General features: G+C 31.5%; 2 protein-coding genes across 3 annotated transcripts; one reads left to right on the top strand and one right to left on the bottom strand.

The window, feature by feature from the left end:
- Positions 1-406: 406 nt before the first annotated feature.
- On the bottom strand, positions 407-11217 carry LOC130893878 (claspin). Its single transcript, XM_057800317.1, has 16 exons — positions 11116-11217; positions 8075-8542; positions 7535-8019; positions 6493-6657; positions 6215-6438; positions 5152-6119; positions 4457-5095; positions 4251-4393; positions 4072-4173; positions 3412-3642; positions 3066-3354; positions 2859-2975; positions 2103-2308; positions 1662-2042; positions 677-847; positions 407-616 (listed from the first exon to the last, which is right to left on the bottom strand). The coding sequence occupies exons 2-16, from the start codon at positions 8385-8387 to the stop codon at positions 485-487; spliced, it is 4566 nt and encodes a 1521-aa protein (XP_057656300.1). The 5' UTR covers positions 8388-8542; positions 11116-11217; the 3' UTR covers positions 407-484.
- Positions 8534-9911, top strand: LOC130893879 (dolichol-phosphate mannosyltransferase subunit 1). 2 transcript variants are annotated; one of them, XM_057800319.1, is made up of 4 exons: positions 8550-8594; positions 8708-9061; positions 9119-9329; positions 9386-9911. In XM_057800319.1, exons 2-4 carry the CDS (start codon positions 8850-8852, stop codon positions 9794-9796), a joined length of 834 nt encoding a protein of 277 aa, XP_057656302.1. In that variant the 5' UTR covers positions 8550-8594; positions 8708-8849; the 3' UTR covers positions 9797-9911. The 2 variants fall into 2 exon arrangements, with proteins under 2 accessions (XP_057656301.1, XP_057656302.1); XM_057800318.1 differs by having other exon boundaries at positions 8534-9061.
- Positions 11218-13307: the final 2090 nt, after the last annotated feature.

Raw genomic sequence — 13307 nt, 5'->3', positions numbered from 1 at the left:
AAACACACTGTCTTCTGATATCTTTACGGCCTCAGCTATCTCACGCAATTTCAATTTACGATTAGGTATAACCAATTTGTGGATTTTTTTGATGATTTCTGTCGCAACCACCTCAATTGGACGACCAGAATGTTCACCATCATCGGTGTCTGTTAGACCAAGTTTAAATTCAGCAAACCAATAACAAATGGATCTTTTGGATAGAGTAGATATAATCTATGAGTACCTTTTTACATAAAATTTTTCTAAAATGTCTAACTTCTTCATTTTCTCTCCATCCTTTATACTCTATGTGATACTCTTGTAGGTTCTTCAAATACAGTCGGAAATATTCAGATCGCAAAAACACTAGTTAATGTTTGATAAATGTAAAGGCAAAGGAAGAGTTACTAGGGAAATAAGAAAGTTTTAGCCTCGTTATATTTTATTTATAAAATAATTCAATAAAATATACAAATAAATACTAAAATTTTCTAAATTCAGTCTAAGAAATTGCGAAGAGTTTTGATTTTGAGCTAAATTTGTTCTTTTTCTTCACTGCTGGACTTAGATTATCAGTTAAACGTAACTTCTTTATAATCTTTGGTGTACCATCTACAGCCTTTCTCTTTTTACTCTACAACATAAAAATAGAAATGAAAATTTCATCTTTATTATGGAATCCAATAAAACTCACTAAAATTGACAATTTTTCATTTGTTGCTTGAACTTCTACTGTTTGAAAGAGGAAACTTTTCGAATTTTTCACCTTCTGGACAACTGTTGTGGTGGTAGTAGATAATTTGTTATACTCAGCCAATTTTTGTAACACCTGATCACCTCTATTAAGGAATGATCCTCTTTTATGCTAAAATCAAATATTTTTTAAAAAATTCCAACATTTCAGACCACCTGCAACTTTTATACAGTAACATTATCGAAATTTATTTTATTATTTAAGAATGTGCAGATTGCTATTGATTATCATTGTTTCCAACATTTTTATACTGAAATAATGATTTCTCATGGTCCCTGCTCCTGCAGGGCACTTGGAATTTCGCCAGATTTTCCGAAAGCATTGTTTAAGACACCTGATTAAAGATCAGGTGTCTTACGGTTGTTTCCGCCTTGGATTAAGCCCTGAAAAATGAGCAGTCCTTTGCATCGGTGCCCCTTCTCATGTCCACGTAGGCATACCCATTAGACTCCCTCATCAACGATTTCTTGAAGGATGCAGTTGATTGTAAGATTATAACAAAGCAAAAATAGAATATTTCTGTTTTCTTTCCTTTGTTTCAGATGAGTTTTGAATCCCTTCTTACTTTGACTATCTCAAATAAAAAAAGCTCCAAATATTGACTCGACAACACCGAAAATGCTGAAACAACTACCATAAAGTGTTCATAATACCAATTTTCATAATTAAAGAGATTATGAGACTACAATACTGTCAAAACAATGAATGATACTTGTCCTACGCCAGGAAAAGAACCACCTAATTAATATCCTTACAAAATTAGAGATTAGAAAATTTATAAACAATTTTAGACCAATTAACAACTCGGTTATTCCACATTACTGTCGATAAAGGTTGAATAGTTACGATATGAAATGAAAAGGCAAGAAGAAAATATAAATAAGGATATAGCAAAATAAAAAATTTCCGTTTACAAAGAACTTACCAATAAACTGAATTGTGTTTTCGTACTAGAACTGTCATTTTCATCTTTAGTTTTCTCTAATAATGTATGTCCTTGTGGATTACTCAAACTTTTTTGTATAACTTTGTGCCCCAACTTCAATATTTCACTTTTACTTAACAAATCAATATCGTCGTTAAATTCTTGAGATTGTTTTTCCTTTAAAAACATTTCTCTTTCGTGTCTTTTTCTACGCCATTGTTCTTCGCTTTCATCTTCATCAAAACCAATTTCGTCGTCGCTGTTTTTCTTAGTATCATCGTCAATGTTTTGAGAATCTATGTTCTTCCATTTAAATTGTCTCTCTCTACCGCTACCATGTAATTCTCCATCATCCAACAACATTTCTTGCAATAATTTCACCTGAAACATCCTGTTTTAGCCATATTTACTAGGAATAATAGTTATAATAGTTATACATACTTCTCGAGTATCATCATCTAACATTCTTCTCATATGTATCCTTTCTAAGTCAGTTCTCATTTGCTTTTCGTCGAATTTTTCAGTATCGCCTTGTTCAAATTCTAATCTATCCAAATCTTTTTCGTCTTCGTCCGCACTGCCCCATTCCGATTCGGATAATTCGGCCTCGTCCTCGAAAAAATCGGTCAATTTTATGTTTTCAGTCTCTAAAATAAAATGAAAAATAATAGTTATGCTAAACCCGCCTATCTGGAGGTGCACAACACTGTTTTCCTCTTTTATAATCTAACCTAACCAACCCCACGCCTCTCTAGGAATATAACATTGTTTTTCTCTTCTATAAACCGCACCTGGAGGTATATAATACTATTTTTTTCTTCTATAAGTCAGCCCCACGCCTCTAGAGGTATGTAACACTCCTCTATAAACCATCCCCACACCTTTGGAGACATATATCATTGTTTTTCTTTTCTATCAGCTGCCTATGGAGGTATATAACACTGTTTACCTCCTCTATACTCCATCTCCATGCTCCTGCAGGCATACAACATTATTTTCTTCTTCTATAACTCATCCCCACGCCTCTCAAGGCATATAACACTGTTTTTCTCTTCTATAAACTGCCTCTTAAGGCATAAAAAACTGTTCTACTATTCTATAAGCCATCCCCATGACCTGTGAAGGTACCTAATGCTATTTATCTCTTCTACAAAAACAGATTGTACAAAAAATAGTATATCTCACAGAAAATGTTACCTTTTTCATATTCTATTTCATTTTCCTCTGAGTCATAATTGATATCAGCTATATCTACATCATCACATAAATTGATCTCCTCCTCATCTTCTCTTTCTTCTTCAGAACTATCATCATCTAAAATAAATGCAACCAAATATAATTTTCAATAAATTTTGCAATTTTGACTGAAAATAATGCTTTTCATAATAAATCCAAGTGATATACCTGAAAAAGTCAATTTTTTTTGGTTTTTCTTCTTCTTTACTTCTAATACATTTTCATCATCATCAGAATCTATTACCCCTCCAGTTCCTGCCACTTCTTCAGGTTCTCTGATAGCCTTTGGCGAATGATTCAAAATTGGAGAATCGAATTTCTTCTTAAAAGCTTCCATCTCTTCTTCATTTAACAACTGAGATATTACCATGTCTTGGTCCTCATCCAAAGTCTTCACTTCTTCAACAGGATTGAGTAGATGACTAACACAAGTTTTAGGAAAACCATTGGAAGATATCTATAAGTAATTCCGCCAGCACTTAATTGCAGATTTTCAGTTAATACTTTGAAATACCTGAGTAATTCCAGTGAACTCTCCTGAACAAATATCGAGAAGATCTTGAGTAGATGGAGCTTCTTGTGAATGTTCTGTACAAGTACTATGGTTTTGTGAAGTGAGTGGAACAATTTGACTGACTCCCTGTGCTGTATCATGTTCCGTAGCTGGAGTTGAAGTTGAATTATCTTGCACGGACACTTGGGAGTTGGAAAAACTTTCAGAACATAACTGTGCCATAGCCTCAGCCTAAAACATACAAGTAATATTATAATAAAGCTTTTTTCTTCGCGAAAACTGCTTCTGATATTTTTTGTTTTAAATTTTTGTAGTATATAAAATTGGAAACACACTTCAAAACTGATGTCTCAATTTCAATTATGTTTCATGCATTCATTGGAAATTTTGTAAACTGAAGTTTTTAATCCACTCAACTGACACCTCAGATTCTTTCTATTCAATAAAACTGAATTTAAAACATTCCAAAACAATCATTTTATTTGCAACTTAATTGATTATCACTCATTTTGTGGTTGTCCAATCATCAATTCAACTACTTCGACTATGTTGATAGTTGGCTGATGTCGGTGGTTTCAAGAGTACAATTTTTTTATTACCGAGACGTACTGCTGTCCAGATTTGATTTTTAATCAAATTGGAAAGAAAATTGTTATTCACCTGAGAATTTGTTATAACCGAATCGGCGAATAACTTCTTCTGAAGTCTATCATGCCAGTTCGCTTCCCTCAGAGGTGAAGGTACGTTTGTTGGTGACTGCACCTAAAATTATAAATCGGAACAAATTTAATAATTCATTCATCTGATTATTCAAACATAAAAATATCAGTAAAACCAACCTTAGAGGCCGAATTTGTCAAATTTTGGAGACCCGTAATATAAGAAACTGGCGTTAGAAATTTCAAATCAGATTTTTCTTGAAAAGTCTCCCTTACGGGAGTTTTATGATTTTCCAGTTGATATGATGGAATATAATCTTCCTCTAAAAATAAACATAAAAAATATTTTTCCAATAAAAACTGGGATTATTCATATAAACACTTACGCTTTGTTAAATTTTTCTCCTCATTGCTTTTATTCAACTTATCAACAATTTTACTAACAACAGATGTTGTTTCGGTATCCTCATCATCGTCGGAATCTTCTGTAAAACCTTTAATAATACGCCTTAGGGGTTTTTTAAAAGTTGTACTTTCTCCCTTATAACAATTGTTTCCATTTCCTTTATTTTCACTACTTTTATTGAAATCTTCAATGCCATTCTCTTTATCAGAATTATCTTTAACCATTTCGCATGTTCTCTCCTCATTTTCTTCCATTTCCTCTTCATTATCTGCATCTGCATTAACTGCTTCTTCGTCTTCATCTTTGGATTCAATTTGTTCTTCATCTTCAATATCAGTTTCTTCTACTTCATCATCGATAAATTCCGATGTTTTTCTTTTTGGTTCTTCTGTTATTTCGTCTTCTTCGTCTTCATTTTCGCTTGATTCTGTCATTTCTTCTTCCTCATCATTATCAAGTATAGGATCGTCAATACCGCATTCAGACCTTTCGTCCTGGTAAGGATCATCATCCTCAAGAACGTTTTTTACTTCTTTCTTAGTCTTATTTTCCCAAAGTTGTTGCTTTTGTTGGGCTATCTGATTTTGTAGCTCATTTCTGAGTCTTTGTAAACGAACACCTGAAAATTTATATACTTCATATTATTTATACAATATAAATGAGATTGGAAGGTACCTGGTTTTTCCTCAATGACTGTATCATCTTCATCATCAACATGAACAGCAACTGTTTCTTTATTTATTTCACCACCAATTTCCACATTCACTATATTTACTTTGACTTTATCTTTGTGGTATTGCTTTTTGGCAGTGTGTTTAGCGAATCTTTCCATAAGTTGAACAACTTGAGTCGGTTTAGCAATATTATCTAAATCAATGATATTGTTAGCACTACTGCTCAAACGTGGCTTGATGTTTGATAATCTTTCTTTCAGTAGTTCCATTTTTGAACGTTTTGGTTTTTCTTGGTCAGGAGAGTTGTTCCTGGTGAAATTTTCAATTTCTTTATCTAATTCTAACAAATCTATAGTTTGTTGTTGTTTTTCAATTTGTTGTTCTTCTAACTGACCTAAATTTTCATGTCCTTTATCAACTGATTTTGGCTGATTATCTAATTTTGTTATTCTTTCTGAGTGTTCGTCCATATCATCAAGATTGAATTCATATTCCATTGATTCCTGATCAACATCATTTCTATTGTCAGATTGATTATTTTCTCCTACTTCTTTGTTTATTCCAGATCCACTGTTGTTTTTGTTATCAGGTTCATTTATATGAACAGTTACTTCCTCATCTACTTGCTCAACCTCACCAAAAGTATTGACTGATATCACCACTTCTTGAGTATTAACCTCTGTATCAATAATTTCCTTCATTTCAAAGTTATTATTATCTTCTTTATCATCAATTCCCTCAGTGTTTGTAATACTTCCATTTTCATCCAAAGATTTACTATATGTATTCTTTAATTCTTCATCTTTGCTTATCACAACTGAATCTTCCTTCTGAAGTGTCTCATGTACATCATCATTTGCAATTGGTTGAGTTTCTGATTCAGGAACATAATCTACATCATCCTTGTCTTCATCACTGTCAGATTTGTAAAATTCTTGTACTTCTTTGTGTCTTTCTTCAAATTTCTTTCTGAAAAAGAAAATCAATGGTTCAATAAAATGTCACCGGACAATTATTTGATCGACAATGAAGGGTCTATTAACAAACCAATTTATGTTACTTACGATACAACTTCCAATTGCTCCATTGTCATTTTAATTGCAACAGATGGTGGTATTTTAGATGCCAATGGTACTGTTGAGGCAAGTTTTGGTCTCTTTGCTAAAAATTCTTTCAATGAATGGGATTTTGGTCTATGATAAGGCAAGGATACATTTGATTGTCTAGTCATTCTCTGCGATTCTGAAAAAATTTCTCTCCTTTGTTCTAGTGCTTCTTTACCAGTCATCTAAAATTAAAAAATTATAAAAATGAACTGAAATACATAAAAAAATAAAAATACCTTCTTTGGCCCATTTTCTTCTTTCGATTTAGGTTTTTTCTTGTAGGGAATAGGTTTATGATCTTCATCTGACATACCATGTTCCAAATTACTTTCATTATGATCATTTTCATTAATTTCATCAGCAGAACTTTCTGAATCACAAAGAGCTGCCCATCGGGAAGACTGAATGAAAAATTAACTAAATGTAGGTATAGTTAAGATAGTAATTGGTGAAGACGGGGAATAAAAAAAAAATATTAGTACAAATATTTTCCTTACTAAGTTAGAATTTCTGGATGAGTTGGTGGTATTCATATTGAATACACTCTTTATTACCTAGGAGCAGCTCCAGTATTTATTTTCAGAGGGGGCACATGGAGGGAGGTACCGTCCTTCTTAACAATTTAAGGGGGTTCCAGAAGCAGACCACTCGGAAGAAAATTGGAAATGTTTGATGATTTTGTTGTTGAGTGTCTATGCAAATAGCTTATAGAGAAGAATCTTTACTATCACCTTTACCTTAGACAATATTGAAAAAATGTTTTGGGCAACTTTCACAGAAAAAATGCAAAATACTCAGAGACTGAAATCTTGTTTCATTTAAGTAATATCATGTTTACAGAAAGATTTCATTACTTATAAAATTAGGCAGAAACAGAACCTTTGGAAAAATTCATGATTCAAATTTTAATGTTTGAAATATTCTGGCCCTCCCCTTGGATTCACCCCTGTTATTGCCACTACACCAACAATTACGGTGTTCAGTGCCTGAAGGCAAACATTTTATCATCCATTCATAGCTATCAAAACTTTGGACAGGATAATTGTGGGTAATTATGGGTACAAAAATTTAGGTAATTCTAAAGTGACAAATACTAGCCACGTTAGATAATATAAAATATCTGGAATTGGATGTTTTCACACATGAGGAAGAAGCTGACACATAATTACAAATAAAAATCTGCAATTATACTCAAAACTATCACTAAAAAACAAAATACCACTATATTAAGCAGCAGAGAAATTTTGATTAAATTTAAATAATTAACCAGTTAATCACCTTAAATACTGTACTTTCTAGAACTTCTGATTCATTATTACTTCCATGTGTTGGAATGTCTTCATCATCTGTGTCACTATCTATAATTCCTTTTCTATTACTCTTTGGCTTACTACTAGTACCGATTTTATCAGAATTCTTCTCTTCTTCATCATCTGACTCACTACTTGAAATGCAAGCTTTCTTTTTAAAATTAGTACTTTTAGTAGCATTTAACTTTGAAGTTGATGTGTTGTCTTCTAATTCACTATCTGAACCTGAATGTTTATTATCTGAATTGGTTTCTAGTAGATCGTTTTTACTAGAATTCATATTCAAATCTTCACCATCCAAATTATTTCTAATACTGCAACTGCTATTTGCTTCTTTTTCGTAACGGGATGAAGATTCACATAGTTCATCTTCAGAATCACTTTGAAACGTATCGCCCTGTTTCTTAATTTTGATTTTAATTGTGTCAGATGGATCAAGATTATCTGTAATGTCTAGAAATTACAAGCAAATTGAAATCTACAACAAAAAACATTTATATGAACTCACTTTTCAATTCAGTATCGTCATTACAAATATATAGTTTTCCTTCACTATCCGAATCACTTTCCACAATTGCAATACGTTTTCTTGGTTTATGTTTTTCAAGTCCATTTAATGTAGAGCTTTTAGAATTGCCATCCTCTACTACTTCTACATGCTCTGTATTTTCTGATTCCTTACTCACCACTTTTTTCTGATTGAGATACTGCGAATAATTTTCACAATTTACTGACTTATTTGCATCGATAGTTTCGTTAACATTATCACTTTCAACTTGAAAGTTGTCGCACTTATTATCAATAGCTAATGAACTTTCCATGGCTAAATATCAGCTGGGTAGCATTAAGTACACTTATTTATAATGAGAACTTTGTTGTTGACATGATGAACAATAATAATTTAACCTAACAATTCCAAATATTCCCGCTTTGTCAATAAATGACAACAGACATGTCTCTTCTCTTTTATGTTTAACTGTAATAGCACAATTATAAGAGTGTCTGAAGTCAATTAACGAAAATATAATGTAATTTTCATAATTATACAAATACGTATTTTTAACTTAACTCTGAAATTATTTATTATAATTAATATTTTATTAATCTAGGGCTAGATAATTTATTCATAATTTTATTTTAGGTTGCCTAAAGATTTATCAAATTTCCAAAAGTTCATGTTTTTTAGTTGAGGTTATGTTATTATTTTTAATTTAAATACGTGAAACGTCACCGGGGTTGTGTTTTTACAGTTCTTCAAAAAATGCTCTACTCTTATCAAATTTATGTGGAATTTCTATAAACAGATTTTGCCAGTAATTATTGTATTATTAGTATCATTTTTATATAAGTTTACAGAAAATAATTTTGAATACAATATGTCTGAAGAAAAACATTTAGATAACAAAAGCAAATACTCAATTCTCTTACCTACATATAATGAAGTGAAAAATCTTCCCATCATCATTTATCTTATAGTAAAATATATGAGTAGAGGGTAAGACATATTTATTTGATCTTTATTTTAAGTACACATTTACAATTATCAATTTAGGAACTATGATTATGAGATCATAGTTATAGATGATGGTAGTCCAGATGGTACATTAGAAGCAGCAAAACAACTCCAGGGAATTTATGGTAAAGACAAAATTGTGCTAAGGCCACGAGAAAAAAAATTAGGTTTAGGAACAGCCTACATACATGGAATTAAACATGCTACTGGCAATTTTATTATCATTATGGATGCTGATCTAAGTCATCACGTGAGTTGATTGAAACAAGTTAAAATTAAACATATTTTTCATTTTATTCGTTTCAGCCCAAGTTTATTCCCAAATTTATAGAAAAACAACAATCAGGATATTATGATGTAGTATCTGGTACCCGTTATGTAGGAAATGGAGGTGTATACGGCTGGGATTTCAAAAGAAAACTAGTTTCACGTGGGGCAAACTTTTTAACTCAACTTTTACTTCGACCCGGGGCCTCAGATCTCACAGGATCTTTCAGACTCTACAAAAAAGATGTACTAGAAAAGCTCATTAAAAGTTGTGTTTCTAAGGGTTATGTATTTCAAATGGAGATGATAATTAGAGCGAGACAGTTGAATTATACCATTGGGGAAGTACCAATCACTTTTGTTGATAGAGTTTATGGAGAATCAAAATTGGGAGGATCTGAAATAATTCAGTTTGCTAGAGCTTTGTTTTATCTCTTTGCTACAACATAAATGATTGAAAATTATTTCAAATATAGTTTAAGTTGAATTGTCTCTTTAATATCTGTATCAATATTTTCTTGTCAAATCATTTGAATGTTTTGAATAAATATTTTTTATGATAGTACCGAGATTTTCTAATAAATAATTCCTTTTTTTATTGTATTCTACTTTATATTGATAAGTAAGCATTTGCAAATGGATTACACTTTGTGATGTAGGGGAGCGTTGGACACTTTTTCCCACGACTGGAAATAAAACTGTCATTTTCATACAGAAATAAATTTTTACTTTGTACATCATTAGCAGATTCTAAAACAGCAGGCAGAATTGGAATAGGGGTGTATGAACAAATATCCAAACACTTTGGAAACCTGGGCAACACACTAAGAATTTTTAAGCCGGAATATATGTATCCAGTTCAATCTAGATAGGAACTATAGCAAACAGAAAATCATCATCCTGTCTGGTATCAAAACAGCCATTAGAGCTCCAATATCATAAAATCCAAACTAGTTTGGGAATTCCTGGACAAAACGAGCTAGACAAGAAAAATGAATTCACCTTACAATGGATTCTGAGACACACCAGAGTGAAGGGAAACGAACTAATAGAGAGTCTCGCAAAAGTAGGGATAGACAAACCCTTCATAGGGCCTGAAACCTTTTGTGGTATCAGCTACAGAACAATAGAAAAATCATTGGAAAAGAAGTTGGGTCGAGTAGGTATTGCAGATACTGCTCTAAGTGGGATAATAATCTGAATGTATCAGCCTAAGTAAAAACAATCTACTACTAACAGAAATCCTGTCTGGGTATTTTCACCTATATTATTCGAAGGTAGTTCATACTGTTACCTCAGAACTAATAAATTTTCAAATATGTTTTTGTTTATAATATTTCTAAAAAAGGCATATTTTCAAGATCTAATATCACAAAAGATGAAATTTTGAGAACTATTATGAAAAAAATTTGGAAATTTATTAGTTATAATCTTGTTAGGACAAAAATATGGTGAAAACTTATTTTGATATTCAAGTATAAAATGTAGACAGAAATGCTTTTGAAATGATAATTTGATAATCCTTCAATTATAATAATAATCTAAACAAACATGAAAATTAAACTTTTTTGCATACAAAACTAGCCAATTAAAATGTTATATTTCAAGTAATTATACCCAATTTTAATAAAATTCGTCACTTGAACTTCATAATACATCCCTTGCAGTTAACTTAATAACAAATAACAATAATAACAAATGGATCACATTAATAGATTCTCATTTTTATACCCAACATTTATTGAAAGTCATTTTTAAAAATTACCCACAGCTAACACCTTGGACAAATAAATACTCTATTTATTCGTCCAGGCTAACACAATACATAATCAAAAGTACACAAAAACACGAGCACAATTAAACAATAATGAGTCATCTACGTCTAGAATGTCTACCAACATTAAATTATCCAATTTTGTCCCAAATTCGCCAGCTTAGCAGATCCATCTAGGACTCAAAACTTAAATTACAAAAATGAATCAACCTTGGGCCATCTGTGTGAAACGTTCATAAAATAAGTAGTTTGTGGTCCTAGATTATTGTACACTTTTTAATTAGAAACTCTTGAATTTTTGTATCCAGTTCATATTTGCTTATGTAAATAAAATATTTCTCGCTAAAAATTTAATTATCAATTTTGAATACAGGTTTTTGGTTTTTAATTAATATTGGCACGCCACTGGCGTATTGTTCACGCCTTCGCGCATCGAAAATTACGTCATTGTACCAAAATTACCGTGGTCGGTCTCTATTAACACGTCGGCGATTTATTTAATGTATAGATAATGATGAACGACATTTTGAACACCTAGGGCGTCACTTTTTACGTAATTACTTATCTAGCTTATTAAGACTGTGTAAGACCGTGGGGTACGGCAGAGATGAAAATTTTTACACTATTTTCATAACTATTATGATTTGTTCTTATTCCCATTATTTATTAACCCACCCCGTTACCTTCGTAACCAGACCATAAATGTAAAACCGTGCCCAGTCCTAAACCCGGAAAAAAGAGTAAGTAAGTATCGATAGAAGTTGTCGAATATATAAGGAAATATATTGAAGAAGAAACAGGCGTTAGACTTTTTATGTAAGAAAGAAGAAGATTTTATTTCTAAATATATTCTCGTGGCGCTCATGGTTATAAGTTGAAATCGTATATAAGAAATATTTTGAGGTTAAATTATTTTAAATTCTAATATATGAAATTATTAATTGATACCTATAGAACGATATTCTACAGGACTCCATAATAATTATTCTTTTATATAATAAATCTTTTTCATATATACTAAAACTCATTTATTTGGAATAAACATTCTGACCTACATTCTACTTTCAGTCTGAGCAACGTTGTTGCCAGTTTTCTCACCAAAAGAATCTTTTGGTGTTAAAAACCACTTTACAGTGAATCACATCTTTATAATGGCTTCCTAATGCCATTCATGAATTTTAATACCTCAAGAAGAATTCCCTCTATATTCATTTTCGTAACAATGTTACTAGAAATTGCTACAGGTTTTTAATTATGAGATGCTTTTTATAGCAATGATTATAGAATAAAGGCCGCTTGACATAGTGCAAGACAACTCGAGAAAGAAATTGCATGCAATTTTTCCAAAAGTCAAAATTAATATTTCACGTCGTTTGACGTTATGTCAGTCTCTCACAAATCCCTAACCTCAAAGTTTGCTTAACATTTTTTTGACAGCTATTATATTTCTCCCTAGAATTTCAACTTACACGCAAAAATAATTCTACCGAATGAAACTATCAGCTGAACTGCAACGATCCTTGCAAATGAAGGATTTTTGCTGTAGTTCTATATAACAAGCTGAATTATTAAAACTGTTATTAGTAGAATATAATCTTCGGTTAATTGTCTACAGATTTAATTGATTCTTTCAGACAACTAATTCAGTTTCTGTTTATTATAAAAATACGTTCATGATTCGTTCACTATCTCGAATCGCATTAAAACTAATAAGGTTTCCCAAGGGTAAAGTAAATTCCTGGTTTGAGATGCGAACGTGAGAATGCAGGAAAAATATGACTAATAATTTATATATTCGAGACTAACGATGGTTTCAATAACGCTCATTAGTTTGTATTATGTATGTTTTCGTGAATGAATTGAAATCAACCAACACCTATTTGTTGAAAAACCATTTATACGTGAATGTCATGAAATTAATCTAACTTAAACTCACAATGTTCAGAAATTTATATTGAGGGTCGAACTTTATGTTTTTGAGGTTAAGTTGTCTATCGTTATAAATATTGAAATTGAAAGATACCGAGGATTATACAACAAACGAACCAAATAAAAAAATTGAATTAAAAAAAGGAATAAAATGAACGGTTGTAAAATTGAAGGGGTTTTTATGTTTTCTATTAATGTCGAACCGGGGCATCTAGGCCCGTAGTTCTTCCAATATCAATTGCAGAGTATAAAAACTCT

The sequence above is a fragment of the Diorhabda carinulata genome, chromosome 5, assembly GCF_026250575.1.
Source record: "Diorhabda carinulata isolate Delta chromosome 5, icDioCari1.1, whole genome shotgun sequence".
In the NCBI taxonomy this organism is placed as follows: domain Eukaryota; kingdom Metazoa; phylum Arthropoda; class Insecta; order Coleoptera; family Chrysomelidae; genus Diorhabda; species Diorhabda carinulata.
This window is presented reverse-complemented; position numbering and strand designations above follow the sequence as displayed.